This window comes from Falco cherrug, chromosome 12 (assembly GCF_023634085.1).
Source record: "Falco cherrug isolate bFalChe1 chromosome 12, bFalChe1.pri, whole genome shotgun sequence".
In the NCBI taxonomy this organism is placed as follows: domain Eukaryota; kingdom Metazoa; phylum Chordata; class Aves; order Falconiformes; family Falconidae; genus Falco; species Falco cherrug.
In genome coordinates, this window is record NC_073708.1 from 26798186 (window position 1) to 26824878 (window position 26693).

The 26693-nt window shown below is 42.3% G+C and overlaps 1 protein-coding gene across 10 annotated transcripts in view; it reads right to left on the reverse strand.

Moving 5' to 3' along the window:
• The window catches only part of LOC102050576 (BEN domain-containing protein 5), a 965017-nt gene that overhangs the window by 333501 nt on the left and 604823 nt on the right, over positions 1–26693 (reverse strand). For 8 of the 10 annotated variants that reach the window (XM_055724202.1, XM_055724203.1, XM_055724201.1 and 5 more), the window contains 2 exons: positions 25597–25810; positions 21702–21895 (listed from right to left, as the gene is read on the reverse strand). The exons of the other annotated variants lie outside the window; for them this stretch is intronic. In XM_055724202.1, the coding sequence (XP_055580177.1) occupies positions 21735–21895; positions 25597–25810 (375 nt within the window). In that variant the 3' untranslated portion in view covers positions 21702–21734. Of the gene's footprint in view, positions 1–21701; positions 21896–25596; positions 25811–26693 lie in introns of those variants that run through there. 10 annotated transcript variants of the gene reach the window in all.

A 26693-nucleotide genomic window follows, 5' to 3' on the forward strand; every position in this document is an offset into this window, starting at 1 on the left:
CAGCTCAGCCGGACCCCTCCGCACTGCAGCCGCCCGCCGCAGGGGGGTCAGGTTCTCAGGGGATGAGGTCCAGGAGGGGATCCCACACTGCCCTGAAAGCAGGGCTCCAGCAGCACACCCAGATGAAACTCCTGACCCATGCAGCAAGCGCCTCGCGTTGCACCAAGCTTCACCCCACCGCTGCCTTCAATCCATCCCTCCAGCCCCGGCAGCGGTGGCGGGGACAGGAGCCGAACGCCAGCGGGAAGGCGAGCGCCGGGAGAGCGGAGCTGATAAGCAGATTCGGATTTTCTGATTAGTGCCAAGGGTTACGTGAACAGATGCCTCTCTCTCACAGAGGGCACAAACACATTGCAGAGAGGAGTTGCTGCAGTTCATTTACAAAGGAAGAACACTTTCTAGCTCTCCCACCGACAGTTTGTTCCTGTCGCCGTGGTTCAATCTACACTGTGCTGCTGGCAAAACTTCCACTGTGAGCAGCTTCAGCACTTCTCCTTTTAAGTTCATTATTTCCATCCTGTTCGTTATTTTCTTTCTGTAACATAAAGGCACTTTCATGCATGATCTGCAGATCACCAGCAATGAAACAGAGAGACAGGGGCGCACTGAAACGGATGCGCGCTACATTCACCTTGACTGCTAAGGACAGGGAGCGTGAGAACAGGGAATATCCCACAGGAAGGCAAGATAACAAAGACATGCAAGAACCAGCCAATGTGAAAATCATAATGACACAGGGATTTATGGGAGGACTTATGCCACAGCTATAGAGAAGTCTTTTTTTCTTTTTGTGTCTTCCCCCCCAGTTTCTTTTTTAAATCAGCATGGTCTGTAAAAATAGACAACACAGGGGAAAGCGCAGACCTCTACGTGGAAAAAGACAAACTGAAAATATTTTCAAACTGTAAATGGGTCATGTGCAGCACCGGATCTTGCTGTAACATCAGCATACTGAAGTCTCTGAGAATTCATGCAATGCTTGGGTTTTGGGTTTTTTTTTTAGATATAGGGTGGTGGTACGGGATTTTTGGCAAGTGCCCTCGGCAGAAGCAGATACGGAATGGCACCTTCTCCCGTCATTCATAACAAGGCACAGCTATGCGAGGTTACACACTGCCGTGCTGGCACCACGACGGGCTCTGGGCCAAGAGGTGAAATGCCACAGAGATATTCTAGCCCAGGGCCCCCAAGACAAACATCAGAGCGAGAAGAGTTCGCAAGAGTTCAGCGTACAATAGTGCACCGGTTTGGTTTGCCCTTCCCTACAGCGTCAAACGTTAGGGTCATGCCTTCGCTTTCAAAGCCTTTCGCAACTCTTGGGAGACCTCCAGGCACGTTGCCAGCGGTTTGGCTGCTGGGGTGCTGAAACCACTGCTGGTGGCTTTGATCACGAGACAACCCCATCCCATGGCTTCCTGGCGGAGGAGCTTTCTTCTGCTTATTGCGCCGCACCTCACAAACAGATTGCAAAATCTCTGCAGCCACGGCAGGTCTTTCATTAGGTATTTTCTCAGCACCTAGCACACCAGGACCCTGGATAAAGGGTAGGGCTCTCTTCTGGCTGTAGCTACGCTTGGTGAGTAGCTATCGTGGCCAGCCACTGCACAGCCAAGCGTTTACACCTCCTGCTGCTGACCTGCCCCCCAGTTCCTCTGGCAGAATGAAGCCAGGTGCCAAATCCAAGCAGCCTGATTTTGAGTAAGTTCAGGTCTGAATGAAAGGCCGAATGCCACATCTCAGCACTATCTGTAATTATAACTGTTTATTGCTATATCTCCAAAGAGCAAAATGACAGTCTGGCGTAAAGAAAACAGGCCCATCCCAAAACATTTAAATGCTTTTTTTTTTAAATACAGTGCCTAGCTTACAACACACTTTATCAAAGGTTTAGGCTATCAAAAGAAGGCTGCGTGCTCCACGAGAAAAGTAATATCCGTTTTAGCTTTCAAACATTTTGGCTTTTTTATTAAAAATATGTACAACAAAAGCCTTACGCTGTTGTCATATACAAAGGAGATAACAAAATGGCATATACAAAGCAGATAACAAATGCTAAGAAGTGGAAATCTGTCAGCTGCTAATATCAAAAGGCTACACAGAGAATGAAAGGCAAAAAGTTTTTACCTGCATACTGTTTATAGTTTGAGCAAACCTGAGCAAGCCCATGGTAACTATGGTCCCTCCATCCACCCAGTAGCTGTCACATGGACCAGCATCCGAGTTATCACCAAATGTAAAAGGTGGTGTCTAAAGGGGCAATGCTGAGATAAAGGCATATTAAAAAAAAAATTAAAAATATCTGGTTATATGAGAAAGAACACCCTAGGCTATTGAGAGAGAGAGAAAACATTAAAAACTCCACAGTTCAGTACTTTTACTGAGCCTTACATTTTGCATGCAGGATGCAAAGGGACAGCCGTTCCTACAGCACCACTCAAGACAGAGGCAGTATTATCACAGCTCTGTGCCTGGGAAAAACGACACAAGAGCCAGCACAGCGCTGATGAGAGTCCTCTGCAGTCCCACAGCCAGTAGCATGGGAGCCCCCAGGTCCCAGGCCCAGCAAATCTGCAACAACCTGCAGACAGGTGCGAAAAATCATCATCTGAGGGACGCGGCCGGCAGCAGGGCAAAGCCAGGAGCAGCGGAGCAGCACCGGCTGTGGCTCCCTCGCTCCTCCGCAGCCTCCCCGGGTCTGGGTCCGGCCGATGCTGAGCGCTGCCGACCGGCGGGGAGGCGAAGCTGGGCGGGCTGGCAGCACCTGGCCTCTCTGAGAGGCGTTGCCCAGCTGCTGAGCATTTCTTTTGAAATTTTTAAGCTCTAATTTGAGAAAGAAACACAAGGGCTGGTGCAGCAACTTTGAATAGTTCATTGATTTCTGTGCTAGAAAATCCCCCACGCCCATTGTCAGATGACATTAGACTGATCGGCTTCTGACTCCAGTCGTATATGCTCTTGCACATACAAAGGCAGAAATGTCTGTCTCTTGTGATTCCAGACTTGCAGAAAAACAGAAATCTCCACAAATCAGAGTAATTGAAGGTTTCAAGGGATCTTATTACTCTTACAGTGTAATAGTGGAAAGCTTTGGGCAGCATGCGTGCTTGTTGGGGGGACAAAAAAGTAAACCAATCTAAATCTGGTGCTAGTGCTTTAATTTCTAATTAAAACCCCCCAAAACCCAACATCACAGGTATTTGCTTTAACTTCACATTTCAGGTAGGGCAGAAAAGTAATGTACTATGACCTCTTCACGACCAGGAGAGGGGGGGTTAAGTGGTTTAAGTCTCTGGTTTCCTAAACACAGTGGTTTTCACCTGTATGTTACTTGCAAGTTACAGCAAAGCACAAGAACAGAAGAAGCGGACAAGCACAGCTGCTGCGGGTCAGGGTGGGCTCCCCGCGACCCCCTGGCCTGGGCAGCAGGCTGAGGGCTGCACCTGAGAGATGCTGTCGCTCACCTGGTGCAGTAGGCGGGTTGTGGAAATCAGAGGGCGAGGTTATGGAGAAAGACAATGATTCTTTAAAGCCTTAAAACTAAATGATCTTTCCTAATAATTAGAAATAAATTAGCAGAAGCCTGCTTGAACTTTTTTTGTTTGTTTGGTTTTTGGGTGGGGTTTTTTTGTTGTTTTTTTTTTTTTAAAACTTACTGCAAACAAAGTAAAAGTCAGGCTATTTCATTTACAACCTTACAAATGTTTCAAGGTATAGATCCTCTCCTCCTAAGGTATCAGCACAGAGAAAAAAAGCTTCTTCCAGCTCGGTGAGTAGCGTGCATTAACACCCTCTTGAAAACAGCAGCAGAGTCTGCGCGAGGTGAGAAGAGCCCCTGGAAAGTATATGAAGCATCAGGTCGTGCCGGTGCCGGGCGAGGGAGGCCAGGCCTGAGGAGGGCAATTCCCACCCGGCACAATGGCGGCAGTTTGCGTTGGTGACAAGGCAAGAGGCACCGCTGTAATTTTCTGATCCTGTAAATGTTCTTCTCCCCTGCCCCGATACTCGCTTGGCGGCACGTGGCTACTCAGTGGGTTTTCCTGCCGTTCCTTTGGGACTTTTCTGGGCTGACTGTCCTTGTTACGCTTTTCTTGCCGTCCGCTCCTTCACAGGGCAGTGTTATCCGCAGTTTCCACCACTGTCCACTGAGCAGCCCCAGCATCTACAGACCTCAGCCAGAGGATTCACAGCCACACATCTGCCTGTCTTCCCTCGCCAGCCATGACCTGCCTTTGCAAAATCACACTGCATGTCTGCAGGCACTGCTTGCTTCATTCATTCATCTTACAGATATAATGACTTGCTCCATGTGCAGCACAACTAACAAAGGCTCATTTTCAGCAGTACAGGTCTTACACGGAGGGTAAGACCTGCCTCCCAACACAGTCCTTTTTGCAAGTCTTCAGCAGCAGTTCAGGTTCATCCTTTACCCATTCAGTACAATGTCCTCCTGATAGCTTCTCCTCACCCAACATCTACAGCTCCTTTTCCCACTACTCCATTCCAAGCCAACAGCCCGTATCCCTGTCCTGTATCTCGTAAGAGCTCCCTGCAGCGTGCCTACACCCCATTCACATTCACTAGTTTTGTTCCATAAAACCTTCAGTTCTCTCCTTCACCACTTACTTTTAATCAACCTCAAGTTTGACAGCCAGCTACCTATGGAGTTACTATGGACAACTTATCATTTATTTTGGACAGAAAGTGACAGGTACGTTGGAGAAAAGCAGGAGCTGGAACCCACAAAGATAGCAATCTAATTTACCTAAAGAAACAGAATGAAGAAAATGAGAGAGACCTCTGGAGTCCCCTATAATATTCCAGCAAGGGAAGATGACAGATCCTTCAGGAAATAAGCCAAATAAACAATGGGGGAGGAGAAGGAAAACCAGAAGAGACCAAGTACAGAACAAATTTCAGTTACACAAGAAGAACAGAAGTGACATCAAAGATGATTTGGGATGCAATCAGGTGCAAGGACCTCCAAACGAAGACTGCTCATGCAATGACTTTAGAGTCAAAAGGAAGGTGGGACAGTACTCCAGGCAGCAAGTGAGGACAAGCGTTTTTAAAAGGAATGAAACGCTCTGAAAGAGGAAAGTACCAACACAGGCTGTGTATATAATAGATCAGATTTTTTCCAAAAGACGGGAAACCACATTGAGAGGAAGGAGGGTTAAGATTCATAGCTCTGAAAGCAACCAAGGCAACGAGTCGAAGAAACCTTTGCCACACAGCACCTCCATTTCCAAGTCCCTGATGCAAGGAATGCAAGTTCTTCTTCTCTGAGAGAGTTTTGGAACATTATAGGAAGATACTTTTTTTTTTTTTGGTCCCACTTCCATCTTTTGAAAAGATGCATACAGCATTTTTTTCGTTAATTCACAGCCAAGCTGGATTTGGAGCTTGAAATTACCCTGCTTTTCTCATTGAAAACATGTGATGAGGCCACAAAGAATCAGAGTTCCTCAGGCATCCATAAAAAATATTTCCTACCTTTTGTTCAGCTCTACTCCTACTTCTGTTCTCACAACTCAAGATTCTTTAAAAGGTAAACTACTTTTGACAACCTATGCTTTTTTTTTTTTTTTTTTTTTTTTTTCCCCCGGTAGGGAGAAGATTGATGCCTGCTGGTTTACATCACTATCACTAATGATTTGCAGGCCTATAAAGATAGCAAATGAAATTACGTTCGTTGTTTTTTCCCCTAAACTGATATTAAACTTTTCTCCCTTAGACCTTTTGGACTGGCTCACATATGACAGCATTTCATTTGTACTGCAGCCAAATGTCATGCTATCTAGTGTCACATCAGGCAGAACAAAGTTAGACAAACTCAGAAAACACAGAACAATAGAAACATTTTGGATTTTTTAACCAGCACGCAACATGTCCGCTGGCAATGACTTCAAGGTTGAAAGGATGTTAGTAAAGACTAACAGAGCACTTGTATGTGTCACAGCTGCTGTGAAAACAGCTACCAACGGAGCCGGGCATTGGAAAGCTCCTGGCAGAACCGTTTATTGACAGAGGAGGCTCACCTGATCCAAAGTGGCTGTTTCACCACCTCCCATGTTTCTGCTGGGACAGTTCAGATAAATTTCTTTGTATTTGGGTAAGGAGGAGTAAGTTTGCTCAACTTGGTTCCACATGCTTCCATGTTGGCAACATGATTCTCAGGGGCAGAAAGGAGGAAGGGATAGTAAAGTGGGAGGAAAACTCAAACTAGAAGCATGGTTCATTGCATTCAGGTCCAAATATTTGACATTTACAGAGTAATAATTGACCTGAGAACGGGACACTATTTAGGTACCCACCGTTACCTTGTGGGAAGGTTTCTTTTATCGCCCAGGGCACTCAGGGGAACGTGAACACGTGCCCGCAGTGTTCACACGTGGGCCAGCCTCTCCCAAGGCATTTGCTGCAGTCAAGCCTGCTTGGCTTCTGCTTCACTGACGGCTGCCCCCACCCCCCAAGAGTGACATTTTAATTGTGTGTGTCCTTTTTTGGTCTGCCTGCTCCCAGCTCAGCCAAACAGCTGGGTAACTTTGGCTGGAATCCAGAATTAACATAAGCTGTTTTTAACCTCTTGATACAAAGGCATTTTACATGGTTCCCCCGTACGACCTCCGTGCACAAGAGCCTGCTATTAAAATACACCACCATATGCAAACCCCTGATGCCCTGAGGTAGCTGTCCAGAGGCACCTGGCCATGCCCTGGTCCTGCGTGGCATCTGGGCAGTATCACGGACCAACAAATTATTGTCACCACTTCCGAGCCAAGCACAACCCAGTGTGGCACTGCCCACTTTCTCCAACTTTCCAGCTCTCAACCAAAGGTGTTAATGCTTTCTACAAACCCTATTTCCCTTGAAAAAACAGGACATGCCTACTTCAAAGGTTAAACGAGGACTTGGATTTCACACATGTTGACTTACGTAACTTCTCAAGTCAACGTATGTAGCATAGCGCACGCCGGCTGCCCGAAGGGTACGGGTGCTGTGCCACTTGCACAGAAGGTGGTAGTAAGTACTCGGCAGTGTGGGGTAGGATGTTCCTCTTTAATGGCAGGGGCATGCGAAGCATGACCAGTTATTTGCTTTGTGAGTAACTTTCTCAGGAAACGGTTTTTCAGAGAGGAGCACCCTGGCCTGCACCCCACTCTCAGAGACCGCGTTCCCCATTTTAGCCATCAGGACACAAAAACTGGAAACACTATACATATCTGAGCCTGCGTGCTTGACAGGACCCCAAATATTTCTGTTGATTCAGTAATTCAAGAGACACACCAACAATCACATAAATAAATATCAGTTGCCCTTGATTTTTTTTCATTCAAAGAGGACAGAATGAGAAATCACTACTTTACTTCTGGCTTCAATACAAAACAGTGCATTCTCCGAGTCAGCAACCATCCATTCCACTGATGTTAGCAGAGCACTTACAGCAGCAAGGTCCTGGTCCAGGACTGGGGTTGCTAAGCAATATGGAAATACAAATAATAAATGAATAACAGCCACCTGCAAAAGATTACATGCTGAATTATACCTTACCATGAAAGCTTATGTTTCAAACTTCACCTCATTTGGATTCAAATTTGCTGAAATTAAATTTAAAAAGAAGGAATCATTATTGTACAGAACATTTTGAGAGATGTAAACACTTCCTTTTCTATTACTGTGATTCACTTTAGGGTTTGCTTTTCTGTAAGCCATTTAAAGCACACGGCTCTATGGAATACAACGGCTGATTTACTTATTACAGCACAGACTTGAAACTGCTTAAATATATTTTTCTGTCAACGTGTATTTGTGATTCCCGTATTTAAAAGGTGACTGTTATTCTATGCACAAATGTGTCGTTAGCATGATTGATGTCAGAACACTGTTTGCACTCCACATTGGCAAAGATTAAAAGCTGCTCCTAAGAAATCCTCTTTACAATGCACACAGCAATGTAAACATACCATACTAGGAAATCTGACAAAGGAAACATTCTCTCAAGGCCACCTCAGACTCACTGTATCTGCTCCGAGCTTGAGCAATACGACTGCTACCGTGCAGCCCTTGAGAAGGCGGATTCCTTCTCCGTAGGCTTGGTGTGTAACCCGTTGGAAAGGTGCCCGTTGACTTTAATAGGCATACAGTGCTGCCCTGCACCGCGTCCCACATCAAGGGCCAGCCCGGGCCGTGGCTGGATTGCACAGAATGTGCAGAGATTTGATTCAGATAGTTAAAAAACAAAAGATAGTCTCTTGTATTTAGATTTCGTTGCCCAAGGACCTGCAAACGAGCACAGGCTTGTCATTCTGTGTAAGAGGAAACTGCCACAAACAAAACGAATTTAGGGTCACTCTGGTTTCAAGTGAAATAGTGGGAAGTGGGAAAAAATTCCCTTTTTTCCAGTGGGATCCCAATAACACAACTCACTCTAACCCATGGCACCCCCCTCACCCACAGCAGCGCTCCGACTCCCGTTCCCCCCATGCACCCGGAGCCACAGCAACCCTCCGTGCGTGCGCCTCCACAGCAAAACCCCAAAGCAGTTTGACTTTTATTGGTTGCAGAGAAGAGATTTAAGCTTGTACTTGCTGTAGACCAAATGCTCTCACACAGGAACAGTTACACAAAGCTACAATTTGCTACAAGCTGCAGCAATTTAATTGCAAATTTGAACCTTTTTCATCAAAAGATTATCCTACCTAGGGATAAACGTTATTCGGGTAGTCTTACCCTGTACCCAAAACAAACAAAAAAGGTATTTATCTAGTTATTTATTTATTTATTTATTTAAGAAGCTTACAGTTGGAGGTGCTTCCTCCCTGGCTCAGAGGCAGGAGGGTGGCTTCAGAGGATGGACAGGTAAAAGCTGTGTGCAAATCCCGCAGTGGCAACTTCTGTGGAAACATGGGATGTTTGGGATTCTGGAGAAATGAAGCAAGACAAGGCGGTGCCAAGGCAGCAGAGGAAATTATGCTAATCCAAACTACCAGGGAGGTGCCATGTTACACAGCCGGATGCAAAGCTTAGTGTTCGTCTTTTCATGACTGCACTCCCTGTAACTTGGTTACTTAGGAGATTTCACTCTGGATTATTACTTATGCTCACAATCACTCCATGCTTCGAGATTAATCTGCACAATGAACACAACAATGGCAAACACAACTGGGGGTGAAACACAGATATCTGAGGGTTTTTTCAGAGATATTACATGTACAGTTCGAGAGTTGGAAACTTTCAAACAAATCTTGCTGAACGTCCTCAAGAAAAGTGCTACTGAAACATCAAACACAGGCGAGTGTGGCATTATGCACCGTCAGCTCACCTGAGCCATTACTCATCTTTAAATTTATCTTCCAGATAACTTCCCATTAAGTTTCTCTTCCAGATGACTTTCCAGATCCCAGCCTCAAGTTTGCACTGACACACAGCACACTTTCTAACAGTCTTTGGATAGCCTCCCAATAAAAAGCACACAGTGTTATTTGCCTTGGAGAGCAGAGGGCTTGGGCTTATGGCGTCGGCGCTCTTTTCTGACTTAAGGCGTGATGCTGAACAAGTCGCCAGCTCCCTGTTTCTGAGCGTTATCAGGCATTTACTGCTAGGAAAACTACTTGCCCTGCTCGGACAATCTGAAGCATCATTAAATGTTTGGAAACAGTTTTAGAATAGGTACAAATCTACATAAAAGCAAACCCAGTTTACATATAAGCACTGGTTAAGCATAGACCCTAGAGGCACCTACTAATGGCACTGTAGTGGAAGGCAGCATCAGCATGACACAGCAGCGGAGAAATATCAGAAGGGAAGAAAAGATCCCTCAAGATGACTTTCAGAAGTTTAATAATGGAGGTGAGATTAAGTTTGACAGCTCAAATACAAGTTCCTACAGACTGATAGGAAGTCTGGTGTACACTGGGAACTCGAAGGATAACCTCAGCAGAGCCATTAACTACCGATGAATTATGAGCCCTCAGCATGACAAAGCCATGAAAAACACAGAAGATATTTCTAGAGGAAGGCAATTCTAGAAAGATAACGTCACTGTATAACGTACTGCTACCACCCCAGAAAAACTTCAGCACAAAGCATCACTGATCAATAAAGATCAGACAAGAACAGAAGAAGCTGACTGGGATAAGAGCAGATGAATCAGTGAGCGTATTTCCCAAGTGAAATTTAAAAGATAGTTCAGTGTAGCAAAGGTAGAGTGGATATGAACTCTCATAAAATCTTCAAAGACAGAAAAAAAACCCTGCTAAAATTTGGCAGCAACATTTGCTCAAGAACAAATAGACGTGTACTGCTCACAAGTAAATTCTAACTGCAAGACGGAGAGGGGAATAAAATAACCAAGTCCTCAAGAGCAATGTTCTAGGCTTATCCACCATCAGATGTAGGAGCAAAATAGGACCTGATGCACCTGCATAACATTGGGCCTTCAACAGCACAGAACAGAAACTCCAGTCCTGTGCGACACAGTCCAGCAGCAGGTCCACACAGCTTCAACACCACAGGACAGTGGAACAGGCGTTCTTGGAGAAGAGCTATACCACCCAAAATTAACAAGTTGATCTTGTATTGTATAAACGTTTCCTTTCCATAACAGACTGTAGTGTTTACTCTAATTCACCCCAAATGTCTTCTTCTTCCCCCATTAATCTAAGCTTTCCAAATTAAACTGAATGATCTGGCACATGGACACACTTGTCTTTGGTTTGGCTTGCAGCAATGCAGTTCAGGCTACAGCTGGAATCATCACTTCACTGTTTATTCCCTCTTTCAAGGGAAAAAGTACACATACATTATGATGTATGAATTTCTGATTTGATAAGGTACTTGTGCTCCATTTAATACATTCTTCTCTGGTTTTCAGTGCAATAACACACCCAGTATCCATAACTGCTCAAGACAGCACTCACATTTTCTACCGCTGCCTTTAATATAGAAAATTAATTTGTATCCTTCTACAGGCAAAGTAACTCCAGATGAATTTAAGGACATGGGAAAAAGATTGGCACATAGCTTACAGCACTGGGAGACAGCTAGGGATTAGCAACAACAGGACTTTCTGTCCTGAGCTCAGACTCTACTAACCAGTGCCAAGGGATTCATGGTTCTGCAAGGATGTAGGTCATGCCAGAGGGGACACACAAAGTCCTGCAGGAGCCTGGAGGCAATTAAAAGCGGTGATGCAGCTGAGCATCACCACAGGCAGTGAACAGGGAGTTCCCCTGAGACTGGAAATCGCCGGCAAGAACCATCTATTCATCTTCCATGTTGCTGACAAGAAGCGATGACTGGTTATAAAGCTTTTAAAATGCAATGAGTCACTTCTCAAAAGAGGTCATTGGTTACTGAAATTTTGCTCAAGTATTTAATAAGGAGAAAACCCTTGAATAACAAATATGAATTCCTTTAATCATACTGTATCTGATTCTTCCAGTAATTACATTTGGGGTACCTGACAGTACAATGAAGTAATTCTCATATGCAGAGTAGAGGCAATACTGGCCAACAAGACATCCCTCTGCTAAAAAAAACCTCCACTAAAGTTAATTTCCCAGAGCAGAAAAAATTTGTTAGCCATCAATAAAAGATCCCCAACTTTTTTAGAACTGCCTGTATATTCCTTGTCCAAGGAAAAGAAAGTGCCATGCAGGTTCACTGAGGAGTGGGCTAGAGGAACTTCTCACAAAGTATGAGCTCGGGAGACACCCAGCTGTAAGCTCACGTACCCGGCTGTAAGCGCACGTACCCAGCTGCAAGTGCACACACCTGGCTGTAAGCGCACGTATCCAGCCGTAAGTGCACACATCCAGCTGTAAGCGCACACACTTGGCCCCACAGCCCGGACGGCGCAGGCTGCCCCCGCTGCAGGCTCCCGTGCTGCTAACACCACACCAGTTACAACAATCTGACCACCATCAACATCTATATTAACCACATAAGGTGAGTCTTAAATGCTGCAAGCTGACAGCGCAGCGGTAGATAACACACCATGGAAGTACTGAAGAGCCAAACAGAATCTGGCACAGAAGGACACCCAGATCGTGTCAGCTGTGACACGCTCGCGTCCCCTGTGGCGCGTGGGAGGCTGGCAGGGCACAGTGGTCCTCCTCTCGACCAGCAGCATTGCCCTCCCCCAGCAAAGCCAGCCGAGCTGCCGCAGGCAGCGCATCCAGCAGCGCTTCTTGGACCCCACCATGGGTCAGACTATGATGAGGCAGCAAATTCCCCACCCAAAGAGGATGGAAAACTGGCAATGTCTTGCACCACAAAGTTGAAATAGCTCAGGTACAGGTTCTACCTGGCCTCCAGAACAGAGATCAGGTCAGGTAAGCAGAGAGAACACGAGAGCGACTTCTGCGCCACCCACGACCCTGCAAAACATCACCACGGCCTTGCCCAGAGCATTTAATAATACTGCAGCATCAGGGTGGGATTGTAGGGAAATCTGGTTTCTGCCCTCAGTGTTACAACATGCACTTGAACTGCTCTGACCTTACCCCTCCCGTCATTAAGCTTCTAGTTAGTTAAAACCTACATAGCCCCTCCCAGCTCATGTGGGAAAGGGCCACTTTCGGTCATCCTCAGAGGCGGCGGCAGCCTGGAGTAGGCAAAATATTACAAATATATTTTTCTTGAGCTCATCAGATGAGGGCCATCATTTTAACTGGATCAGCTCAACGATGCTGCACTGTCCATTCTGGCAAGCGAGCTTTAAATTGGCAGAGGTATTAATTTCAAATCAATAGGAAATGCAGAAATATCAATAGGCATTAAAGAGTGAAACATTAATTACTTTTCAAAAGGTGCAGTACACAAATTTCCTGATGCCTTTACAAACAGAAAGAAGCCAATAACATGATTTCATAACATTTTTAAATGACTAAGTTAATTAACAGGGAATCTTCAGAGAGACGATGAAGGAAATTTAGAAGAACCTTGTCTGACACTATTTGAAATTCTCAAAGGAAGGAGGGGACTTCTTGAAAAAAAGATTAATTACAAGTTCTTTTGCTTTACCTTGATGTAATTTCTGTTTACATATTTAAGCTGGTTTTGACCTTCAAAATTCTGGCAAAGAACAGTTTTCATTAAACCATCTCAGTGGAGGAAGTTGGCAGTTCCTCATCTTGTCTCTGAGGTTAACAGAGAATATTAATTATTTAGCAGGGATGGTCAAACAAAATATGTGTAAGTCCTATCCAAAGCAACCTTTAATTTCTCAAAGCAGACACGGCAAGGGTTGATGTATAGCAACCTCTTCTCCTGCCAGGTCTCATTCCTTTACAGGATTTGGTGGGAGGCTCCAGAATGAAGCAATTCCTCAAAAGATGATGTCTCTCTCTAAGAATAGCCTGCCTTATTCTGAGCATATATAACAGTGTGATGATAATAGCTACCTCCACCATCCTTTGGCAATTCATAGGTATCATCAACCAAGAAAACTGTAACTATCTTGACAATGGTACAAAATTTAACAATAGCAAAATATCTGTGGCTTCCATTTCTTCTAAGTGTCATTACTTCAGTGTCCTCTTTTCTGTGAAACTGCTCAACTGTGGCTCTTTGCAGGCTGGTTCGACACCGTCACCCACCTGCCCAGCTGAGCGGTGAGTATGTGACTGGGCAGTCCAGCAAGCAGGAAGAACACATTCTGTCTTGTCATTGGCACACGTATGGTACCGAGTCAAAAAGGAAAGTGTTAAGAGATAAATACTCATTTTAAGAACAACATTTCAATGATAGAGCTATACTTAATAATACAGTGAAAAGGGAATTACGCTGGGACATCAATCAGTCAAGAATCAACTAAATTATCAGTTTTTTTCCTACAGAGGCAAATTAAAGTTTGCCCCACACCTTGAAATTACAACTACCGTATATGACATTCTAACACAAAATGACATGCATCCTAAAACACGAGATGGCATCACATTAACTAAACCAAATATGAGATTTAAGGGAATATCAAGAACTTGTCTATAGAAAGTACTTCCATAAAACTAATATGAATTTGGGCAGACGTAAAGGAAAAATATTACAAAAATGAGTCACAACCTAGAAAATGAGCATGGTAGTAGAAGACTGAAGATACCCAGTCTATTGAGATGTTGAGGTGGAGAAATACTGAGGCAAGATATTAAGACAGAGAAATCAAGAACGAAGAATTAGAAGTCTAAGCCAGAAAAATTCATGTAGAAATAAGGCCCAAGTTGAGCAGCGAGGGTAGCTACCCACCTGAATAAACCACTAAAGGAAAAGATGGATTTAACACTTTGATGCTTTTTCAAGATTGCTTGGGTTTTTTAAGTGGCATGCTGTGGTACAGCCAAGGATTTTCTTCACAGAGGCAACCAAGCAAAGCTTTCTGATGTGCTCTGCAGGGGACCACACCATCCCATTGAATGACCCACCACCACACGCACCACAGTCTCCAGTCTTCCCATCTTTAGGTGCATAACCGGACAGCTAAGAACATCCTTCTCAAGGATTGTATTTAGATCCCGGAATTCTGAAATAGCTCTTTCTTCCCGAGATCAACAGGTGGCTGTTTTTCGTACAGTCAATGGAAAAACAGAGCCCCAGAAGGCAATTTAAAGTCCTAAGTCCGTATAATCTGCCAAAGTGCTTAATGCTTCCCATTGCCTATCCAATGGAAATGGCAACCCAAACCCAGCCACTGCAATTAGGCTGGGAACGCCCAGGCCACCGAGCCTCTGAAAAAACAGGGGATCCTCTGCTTTAAGAAACGAACATTTTTAAGAGATACTGCTGAGACATCTACTTATTCCATTTCGCCACTTTGAGAGCTTCTTATAAGAGTAAAATTTTTTTTGCTACAATCGGTGCTTTGCACAGCAAGAAAAAAGAAAGAGAAAATGCTGCTCTGTGACGTCCCTGCACTGCAAAGCTTGCCTTACGGTGACAGCAGCATGACCAGAACTCCTACGGAAACGCTCAGTGTCACTTATCTCCAAGAATAACAAGCAGGTATTTCACTTCAGAATCCCGCTGACAACTTGCGAGGCAGGGATTGTGAAACCTTACCTTTAAGGCAAGCACAGAAGACTGCCTCCCACTTGCAGAAGGAACAGAAATGAAAAAGGAAGACCAGGAAAACAGGCAGGGCTGGCTAACATCAGGGAAATTATTGATTTGTGGACTGAGATGGCATAGACAGATTTATACAGAATAATGGTACAATAAATCTGTAAACATACAGCTGTGTAAGTGAGAAGAGGTCCCTGGCTGCAGAAGAAAACACCGATTATTCTACTTGTTAAATTCTTGGCATGTAAGATTGGACTTCCTTAATGAATAAAACTTCTCACTGACTGAAACCTTAACTGCTAGTCAAACTGCTTGAGATTTTGCTGTTTGGCTACTGACTTCATCTGAATTGTACACATTAATTCTCTGTGGGAAGGTGAAAAGGCCTGTGTGACCCCTCCACAGCCTGCTCTTTGGCCTCCTGCACCATCAGACATAGGGTCCCTCCTCCGCACTGGGCTGCTGCTGAGCGGATCTCAGTTACTTTTTAAGTTTAGGAAAGCCACAGAGTGCAATTTGCACATATTTACCAAGGGGGCAATAAATAACCTTTGCTGGATGAGTTGCCTTTAAGGGACTATACCTAAAAAAAAAAAAAAGACAACCCTCTACATTGTCTTACCCTATCCTACACAAGGAGTTGTGATGCTACATCACCTTCACCCACGCTTAGCCCCAGAATTCTACATCCTCAATTGCTTATTCGTGTACAGATACGGAGTGAAATGCAGAACTCAGAGCACATATTGGTTCTGGAAGGATGAAGGCATCCTTGCAAATGCAAAGAACCAGCAAGCGTCAAAGCATTTTAACCGATAATGCAGGGAAAAAAAGAAATCCTACTTTCATGAGTTTTAGTTTCTCATAATCTGACTCTTCAAGAAATGAAAACAGAACATCAACTTGGAGACAGATGCTTTGCCCCATCTACCCCCAATCCTGCTAATTTTGAGAATTATTCTATAAAGGTACCCCCATAAATCCTGCAGAGGACTCCATAGGGAAAGGGAAGACTATGGTGCACCTGGCTCACAGATGCAAAATGTCCAAATGGTCTATTTTCAAGTATCATTGAGCTAATATCCCAACCTAAGCATGGAGAAGGCTGTCTCCCGCAAAACTTTTATCCTGTAATGCAAGAAAAATGGAAAACACATGAAAATACGTTTTTTTAAAAAAATAAACTACAATTCAGTAAGATCTACATAAACATTTGGGAAGACTTTAAAGATACATTTGAGTATGAAAGAATATGAAACTCTCCCATGAAAGCTTTTTCGTGTATCCGAGCCCCCTGTGGAAGGGGCTGGTACCAGCGTGATATGGCACTATCAAGACACATTCCCTCTGTTGCTGTCCCAGTACATCCTTCACATTCGGTAGGGTGAACACCAGAAGGGGTTCACAGCCAGTTCTTCTGACGATCAGCCTGTCCCATGAAACCCTTTTTCCACTCCAAAAGCAGGAAAGCTCATGCTAACTATAAAGGACACACAAGCACAAACAAGTATAATTTCTTATCGTATTATTTCACAGGACTTCTGGCAGTTGTTTCACTACAATAAAAGCTAAGTCGCCCCCTGCCCGCCCCTCTCTTGGGCATTCAGTAAGTTTTCTGTGACTCGTTTAATTGCAAATCACTGAAGACTGAAATTTAATAAGAAAGTAGGTAGCCAGATGCATTAAGCATATATACTAATGAAGAGTTTAGTTCTGTTAAGGTTTTACTATCAATAAACAAGGAACACAAAGCTGCAGTTCTGCTAAACGTAGAGGAAAACTTCCTTTGTAGAAAGAAATTTTCTAGTCAGAAGGCAGCACAGAAAAAAAAAATAAATCATTTAGGCTCAGATTCTCCCCCTCCTCTCAGACACACTTTCACCTCTGTTCTGATCCAGACATGATGCAACTTTGTCTCATGTCATAGGTGAGGTGTTTTCCTCTTTATGGTAACAAATGATGTCACAACCACAGGATCGAGATTTCACTGCAGGACTGAACAGGTCAGTGTCCTATGCACAGAATGAAAGTTATTGCTCAAACATAAACAGCTGAAATAATTGCAGAAGTAAAACAAATGAACAGCCAAGTAAATTAAATCCTTTTTGAATCACTGTTCCTGTTTTCCAAGTCCAAATGACTGTCCTTTCCTATTTAGGAAGCCTGAGGGGATGAAAAAGTGTCCAAGATGGTGAAATTAAAAATTAGCTACTGAGCATGAAACATGCAATGATTGCACTTCATAACATTTTTATTGCCTTAGTGTTGTACGAATCACTTCACAGTTCCACACTGTTATGATGAAAAAAATGACACCAATAAAGTCCATGCAATTGATGTTATGACTTCATCAATCCTAGACTAAAGACATGCACCAAACGACAAATATTTTCAAGCATATAGGGAAAACTACCACCTCATTCTGAAGAACCACAAGTTTCACCTTTGTATCTTTCTGAAGAGCGGTCACTCTCACACCAAAAGATGGAATATTGAAGTAATCCTCAGTATCAGCTCCATGTGACACACACTTTCCCTTTCAGAAACTGGCCAAATACGGGTTTCTCAAGAGTTATGAACACAGCTAACACACCGTGAGGCTACAGGGAATACAGAATGTTCCCAATTCAGAACATTCTTACTCCTTTGAGTTTTTGCATCAAGATAGTATTATTTTAACAATGACCTGCACTTAGCTTTATTTTTTTAAAGTCTACAGATTCTGAAAGTATGAAGTTGAATTATTTTTACAAGTTCACTAAAATAAAGTTCAATTTATTGCTACTTACAACTTTCAAGAGGTCAATAATCTATACTTAAGACAACAACGCGGCATTGTAGTAATCTATCAGATACACCATCAAAGGTACGGCGCAAAGCAGTGACCTCCCACGGGGAGACTGTGACTTCTTTGACAGTCATGCTCAATCACTAACCAAATGCAACCTGAAATTCCTTCAGCAGTTCAACTTTGACATGACTAAGAATTTTAGTCTAACTGTATTAAAAAAAATATCTCCCATCCCTATAAAGCATCACTAAATCCAAACCTGTTCTGTAACTGCAGAACCTAACAATTTTTTTTTTCCTCTCTAACAAATACTAACTTTCTTTTTTTAATTGAGTGGCTAGACATCTTGACTCAGTTATTAAAATCTCTGGTAGAATTCTCTCCTTTAATATAATAGTTCATTTCCCTTATAAAATCATTAATAGAAAATAAAGCCCTTTTTGTTAACTCTAATCTTGCTTCCTTGCAAGTGTGCCAGAAGCACTTTAATATGGATTAGGTCATGAATATCACAAATTACAGCAGCAATGTGTGGCAACAAAGGATCAGATTATTCATACAACAGTAAAACCAGCTTCCTTCTTTGATTAAAAAAAAAGTAGTAGTAAATAGTATGCATTGATCTCCCTGGACACAAAGTCAGTTCCTCTTATATCTGTGTTTTTCTGATGATACTTACAAATCCATGTTTACAGTATGAAGTAACAGCACAAACCTTAGAATGGCAAACGAGACGTATTACAGGGTGTAATAAAACCGACTGCATTTTATGTCAGAACTCCTGTTCTGCATGATGTACAGGCATGAAGTTAAGCTAGAGTAGGAAAATGTTAGTAGGTGCTACTCCCACACAAGGTTTCCTATACTAGATTCATGGCAGATACACTATAAACAAAGCAAAACTATGTACGTACAGGCAGGCACAATTACGGAAGAATTAATGTACCAACAAGAACAGCACTGGCCATAAATGCAGTAGAACAGAGCGAAATGAAATTCACAGCTAATTTATACAGCGGTATTTCAATGCAGAAAAGCATCCCCCATCAGTTTGTGGTTTTCCTGGGTAATGCCAGAACACGCACCAACTGCAGCCTATTTCCCTACTTGAAACAGGCACACCGGGCAAGAGTTTTATGGTCTTCATATGGGTTCATGGGGAGAGAAAAGACAAAGAGTAATGACCAAATATGTGTGGAGACATTATCCATACCTGCTCTCCACTGCAGAGTGCTCCACACATTGCCTTACAACTACAGTGTGCAAAACTGGCTTATCATCAGCAAAAACTTATCTCCAGAAATCCAGGGATTTGGCTCAAGTTACAAGAGGTATATTACCTTTAATACATCCTATCTCTTTACCATAGCTCACCAAAGCTTCAGGTGACGCTCACATTAAATGCCAGTTGCCCAGTCCAAAGGACACAGTATCAGCCCCCCACAACGCTGCTTATACTTCAGCCAACCTTTTTGTGCCACCCAAATACTCCTGTTGAACTCCACTGAAAACTGTCTGCTGCACCTGGCCTGATAGAAACTCCAGGAAGAAACGAATGAAGGCTTCCAAGGCAGCCTCCCCAAAGAGAGCATTTAAATTCTTCAGCAATATGCAGCACTACCACCCGACGGGACAAGTCTGTCAAGAAGAAACCTTAGAAAGACAATACTGGCTTTGCGGAAAGACTTAGAATCTCTGATTTTGGGGGCCAGGCTAGAGTTTTAACTCTAATTAAATTCTAATTTGCTTTCCCAGGTTTCTGCCTCAAATGGGCTTATCTTCTAAGAAGCGCAGCACGATCTTCTCATTAAAGAATCTGTTACAATGAAAACACATTAGTACTAAAGCCGTAAAAGACTGAGGAAATCATGGTCATTTCCCCCCAAACTAGTGGGTTGCCCTACCATCACTTTAAAAAAAATCTGTATGTTTACAAGTCTGCTTGAAAAGTGGGAACTTGCTGTTTCAGTGTTTCTTCAATGTTATCTCCATTTTGTTCTTTAATTAATAAAAGGATACATGCACTGGCATTATAAACACTAATTTGCTATTTAGCATCCCAAATTAGGAAGCATAAACATTTATGCACTTCATTAAACACTACCTAAGAACACTTTGAGATTAACAGGAGACAAGCTAGGCTGTTAAACACAATTTCAGGGCACACATGAGCCACCATAAAAAGACACTCCTCCTCTTCCCGTCCCTGGCTCCATCCTCTTGGCACCAGCCCATATGAACTGAACCTTGGAAATCAGTGAGATCTGATCCACCTGCGCAATCACAACTGCCAGGTGAAGGGAAGGGATGGGAATGCAGGGACACGAGCAGCAAGAGCAGGGCATACCTGTCTGGCAGCACGGCATACTTAGATTGGCACAAGCCAATCATGAAATTGCACTTTAGACAGCATAAAACAAAGACTTATGCCCTGAATTAAGGCATTATTTAAGTGCATGTGGCGTACAGGAAGAGATGTGGGTTTTTCCATCTTTTCCAAAACAGGCACTGCAGTTCTAGCACACCTCCTCCTCTCCCGTCCCCTTTCTTCCATCCACCCCAGCTCTTTAAAGACTCCTTGCGTTGCTCCTTTCCAAATCATCTATGCATACAGGACACTGAAACAGGCTTAACGTTAGGGTATACCAGTGCTACAGGAAGACGATAAGAAATGGTAGGTCTTTCAAAATTACAGGAAGCAGAATTGCAGTGGTAGTGAAGAAACAAACACTGATACTCAGGAACAGACAGTCTGAAAGGGAGATCATCACATCTGCATGCGTAAAATAAATGGAAGGTCAACTAAGATCACTAATACAACAAATCCTCCAAACTGATCAGTCCAGGCCCCAAGTTATCTCTATAAACATTATTCTCAAAATCCTTCGTGAAACAAGACTTCAGGTTGTTTTCTTTCACTTACAGACAGTAATTCAGACAACAAATTATTCCTTATAACTTTGCATCACAAGCCTGACTTTCAATGTAGAAAATTATTTTTAATTTAAATTTGTGCTAATAGTGCCCATTGTTAAATTATGGACTCAGATAAACTGGTACTAAAATTTCTATTATACAGAATCTTGCCATAGTGCAGTAATCTTTAAATTGTTTGAAAACACAAATATACTAAAAATATAGTGTTTCAAGAACAGTAATACGGACATACTGAAGAGCTTTGTACCATAGCCAGAAATCTGCAAAGTGCCTTGGTGCCTGAAAAAGAACTGCATTTAGATTTATTTATTTTTAAAAATAAATTATCATGATTTTTCAACTTACAGCTTTGGGTTCTTTACGTTTTTTTGTTTTGTTTTGTTTTTTAAAAACTACGATGGCAATGGTGACCTATCTACAAGGTAATAAGCGAAAAAGAAGCGTTCTTTGTGTGGTTTTGACCAAATATATTGTTAAGAGTTCAAAACAAAGATTTATAAAAACAAACGATTAAAATTTCAGTTCAGAAAAAACACTTTGTAAAATACAATAAACCCCTTTTCAATAGCAATGCCGATTTTTTACAGTTCTTCTTTCTAAGCAGATGTTTACTGCAGTCTAGATCCACTAACTCCAATAAAACAAAATGTAGGCAAAACGGGTTGGTGTTTGCAAAATCACAACCTATATACAGAACTGCAGGTAACATACTGCAACTCACTGGAAAAACCTTTGAAAATTCACTGTTTCATTGTGAGTGGACTTACAATATATCTTACATTGTTTAAAAGCAGGTTACACCATAGAAAGGCTTTTGACAGAACCACTCAAAAAATGAATCCGTTATAGGAAAGTAATGCTTCAAGTCAGCTTCTCCCACCAGCAAAAATGCCACACAAATCAAAAAACACTTAAGTAAAACACTAAGACTTTATTAAAAATCCAAAATTTATTGCAAATTGTACTTTGCACTTTCCCTCCTTTCTTCATTTTTACATGATTTATTGATATCCATGATTTTTTCACAGATGTACTTGTTGACTTTGGAGAGTCTCTGTGCAATTTCAGTTTCATCCACAGTTTCTTGTGCTATTCTATCATACAAACATTCTGGGGAGAAAAAAAAAAAAGGAAAGAGCCATTAGGATATTTTTAGAAAAGAATATAGCCCTGTGCTGGGCTAACTACTCAAGATACAGACAGCACTGAGTAAGCACTGTGTGTATCTGTTGCAAGACAACAGAAGCTTTCATTGATCCACTGCCTATCTTGTTAAAATCAAGATTTTTTTACCAGGCTTGAATCTTTGGCATGACCAACTTCCAGTTATGCTGTGACTACATTAATAGGCTTTTTATACAGAAACAAGGCTAAACCCAACCTTTTACAGTGCCAGTCTTGGCTGCCTAACTCTTGTCCATATCTCCACTGCATATTTAGAATCTTTTCCCAGGTGAATGGTCCCACCAGAACTATTGTTATCTGCAGTTCCCTGTGAGTCATTCCTACCTGCACACCTTCAAGACTGTAAATAAATGGTAATGGTTAGGAAGAGAAGCAGTAACCACTAGAATTCATTAACTGATTTATTTTAGTTTTTAAAACTGTTCAACGCACATTGTGTCTTTACGGGACACCCTGTCCCTGGGTATATTTCGCTTTTATTAGTGGATTATTCAGAGCAAGAGCCACCTTCTTCCGTGTTTGCACAATACACTTTGTGAACTTAACTGGAATACAAAAGCCAGCAACAGTAGAACTGCAAAAAGTAATGAGAGCAACGAAATTTGAGACAATTCTGCTTCACAGAGCCTGTAGTTCAGTGCCAACATCCTGCAGGTTACTGAAATCAGAGGTGGTGCAGCACACCCAACTGCTTAGTGACAGGCAGGTTTTGGGTTTTTTTGTTTTCATAACCAGAACAATATATTTTGCTGTGCAGGCTTCCCAGATTGGTTACACAAACTCTTCTGCTTTGCCTAGTAATCTATTCCAGTAGCCATTTATTGCTTCATATACAGAAAGCCATAGAGATTATCACTTAATTAACATGGTTTACAACATTTCTAATGCGTCATATTAAAAAGTTATGAAAATTAAGTACTATGCATGCTTTGTAGTTCGTTTTGAAACCTCTCAGAAGCTTTATAAAAGGTTATTTTGCATTAATAAGGTTTATAACAGTGCTCATGCATCATACTTTTTATAATTTCTTTATTACATACTACACAGTAGGGATTCTTAAGAAGCTAGAGATATCAGACACATTAAGAGCTAATGCTGTCGTTCCAAAATCTATTTTAAATAAGTTAGTCTGTGTCCACAGAATGATGAGAACATCCAAAACAATGTGAATTTTATGTTGTAAGATGTACTGAATATAAAATTAATAAAATTAATCAGCTGAAATGCTGATTATCAGTATGATATGATATATCAGCATAACTATGATTTGAAATACAAACCGAAGAGGCAGCACATCACTGAGAACCTGAAGAAATGCAGCGTTTGCAGGTCATAAGCTTGCGCTACAGCAATCTCAGGGATACTCCCAGGTTGCAGCAGATAAACCTAGTAAGGTGAACTTCCAGTAAAAGCTGGCTTAGGGGCTCCAAAGAGTGAACTGGGGGTTCTGCTGCTTCTTTGTCTTTTGGCTTTAGAGGAGCATACAGATACCCCTTCGTATTTCTGACTGGACCAAAGATTCAAGCAGACCTCAAAGACCAACAAGGAGCTTTACTTCTTTTTGTGATGCCTGATCCAAATCATTGGGTAGTCACCATTTGTCCACTTGCTACTCATTTTTGTTTCTTTGTTTGTTTTCTTCTCCATTACAACGTCTTATCTGATCACTTCAAGCTTTCCAGGAAACACTGCTGGCATGATGGGGCAAGACCTGCTAACACTGACACAAATGCAAAGGACACAACAACATGGAGTATCATGATTATGTGCTACCCAGTGCTGCTGATACAGGAAACCTGTCTGCTGACACCTAAAACATTGGCCATGCAGTTTGTTTCAAAAGGAGACTGTACAGTCTTGAGTCTAACAAAAAGGGAGTCTAAGACAAGGTGAAAGAAACACTAGAAAGAACAACATGGAAAACCAGGGTGTGGAACTGTAGAATTAATATGAGGGTTGAGGCTGGAAGCAAAAGTATGGCAGAAAACATAAAACCAAGGAAACAGGGAAGAGCTGAGTTCCTGGCAAATGTACAGGTATGGAAGAGAAGAAAGGGAAGGGCCCCATCTGCCTTTCACCATGGATTTGTTGGAGCAGACTCCCAAACTCACCGTAGTCAAAGCAAGGGGAGTTAGAAGACAGCTGTCATTCAAATGGCTCAAGCAACACAGAGTGGCCCTGATCGAAGCAGAAGAGGAAATTCTGACATAAGCAGCCCTGCCAGCAGTGCTGAGGAGTAACAGCCTCCAGCAGGGAAAATACAAAGCTCTTTGCAATGGGCCAGTGAAAAATACCCCCTTTTTACTGCGTGCTTGTAAGTGTGCATGTGGGTAACCAATTCTGTTTCCCATTAGGAGCTGACAAGGGTAGCCACAGCCACAGAGTGGATTCCTTACATGGCCGGTGCATCACTACTTTGCTACACGTGTTAAGATTGTACGAAAAGATCCCAGCCAGAACTAGAAAAATCAGCATGGAACAGCTTGCACTTCCACATATATTCTTGAAGCGTGTTAGTAAAAAAAAAAAAACAAACCAACAAACCCATCTCTTTTACTCATTTCTTACAAATTAAGAAAGATGACAGTACAAAGATCAGTTTCCAGCTTTTCTCCACACAACACAGACACATGCACACACTCAAAGAGGAATCGTATTTCTTACTTCCAAAACATGGTACTTGCAAAGCAGATTACAACAGCTCTTAAAGAGTTCATAGTTAAGAGCACAGAGCAACTAAGAACAGGAAATGCAGAATAATGAAGCTCAATCAAACAGGGAGATTTCTTTCAGCCCTACTGCAATTTAGTATGGACGCAAAACCTAAAAATCCAATTTCGGTATGTATTCCATGAGGAACCGACTCAGTTCTGACTTAAAAAGAAGCCTGAAACACCAAGAGAGACAGAAATGAATGCAAAACACAAGCATGATGATACAAAGGGACTGAAATTCACTATTCATTTTAAATAAAGAAGGCCTTCTCTCTCTCAAAGGGCTACATACATGGTCTCAGGCTTGCAGTTACTGAAAGTGTCACTGCAATTTCTCCTGCCAGATATGTCAGCGATTTACGCTTCCTGTTCAAATTCCAATTCAAGTGCAACAATTAATTTTTACTATTTCAATTTTCTCCACTTAAAAGGGTAAGACTATTCTTTCTTGCCTTTGAAGGTATGTGTATTTTTATAGTCACAGCTATAATGGTTTCTGTGCCTCATGCCAGGGTTGGTTATATTCTGGATGAAAGAATGTGGTAAAGCTACTCTCAGGCTTGTTAAAAGGAATATATGCATTTTAAGAAATCATTATGTTATAAATGAATTCCAGAACAACGTGTTGTTCTCCAGGCTCAGAGTCCTGTCCTGCAAGTGGTTTAAAGTGATGATCTTCTTGAACCTTACTGAAGTCAGTGTAAAACTCTTCAGCTGTGAAGGCCTGCACTGTGCACAGCTATTGCAATGTGTTTTACTTTTCCTGGATATGTATGCGCTTCACAATGCAATAGCAATTTGAATTACAGTTTTTAATCAGTTAATTTTATATGAGCTGAAAAGAAGCATCTTTCAACTCAGTGATAATGGTAAAACTCCAAAGCAGGAAGCAAAAGTTTTCAAATAACCTACCTCTGACAATGCTTAATTTGTGAGGTGAGAGAGGTGGCTTGGGAACGGCATCTTTCTTTTTTTTGGTTGCAACTCCTGTGACACTTCTGTTCTTGAGAACATCTGTTCCCCAAATCATAACCGCTAGATTTTTTGTATACTTTGAATCTCCTTGTGTTACTTGCAGCTGGTGCCATTTCTCCTCATCTACCCAAATTCCACTGCCAAGATGGACCTAGAAGGTAGTAATAATAACAACTTATCTATGGTACGTAGCACACAACAGTATCCAAGTGCTGTAGGAACATTAATATTATGTACTATAATAACAGTAATTAGGGCTGAACAAATCCATTTTGCCTAATTCTGAAACTTCTCCAACTTTATGGGTCAGGGAGTTCAAGTCAACCTCTTATATGATATAGTTCCTTTTTGTATTCAGTTGTTCTTACTCTCTACTTTCCCCCCCAAACCCACCCCCCCCACAGCCTATCTCCTGAAAGACTATGGTCAGGAACAGAGACACAAGCAGGAAACAGTAAACACATCCAGTATTATAAAGGTTTGCACACCATATAAACCAAGCAGTTGCACCAGCCTAATAGAGGAGCAAGATGAAACATTGGCTTTAATATAAAGCTTCCCTTTGGCTGAAACAGAATTTATCCAAAGCGTATTTCAGAGGCAATAGAGAGGGAAATACTTCCTAAGTCAGATCCTGTACCTGTTGGCAAAATTCATCCTGATTCTTTGAAGTAACTAGAAGGGCAGAAGGGATTTTGAGAGCTCCAATTTCAATATAAGCCAAGGCAGTCTGGAAGCTCTGTAAAACCTCCAATTCCATCACAAAGCTGGCCTACCACCTATGATCGATCTATCCAGGGGAATACTGTTTTGTGGTAAGGCAATGACCCATTGCTGCAACATCATAAACTTTCTGTTATCCAGACAATGGGGAGTAGGGATATTTCGCTGAAGTAGTAAAGCAGGATAATGCAGGTACTGGGAAATGCAGTGTGAAGCCACTGTAGTCTCCAAAAGGAAGCTGCTTGAGTCTAGTTATGCTTAGTAGTCTTGCTCAGCATTGACTGTGCTGGGTTGACTCCTACAGAGCTACA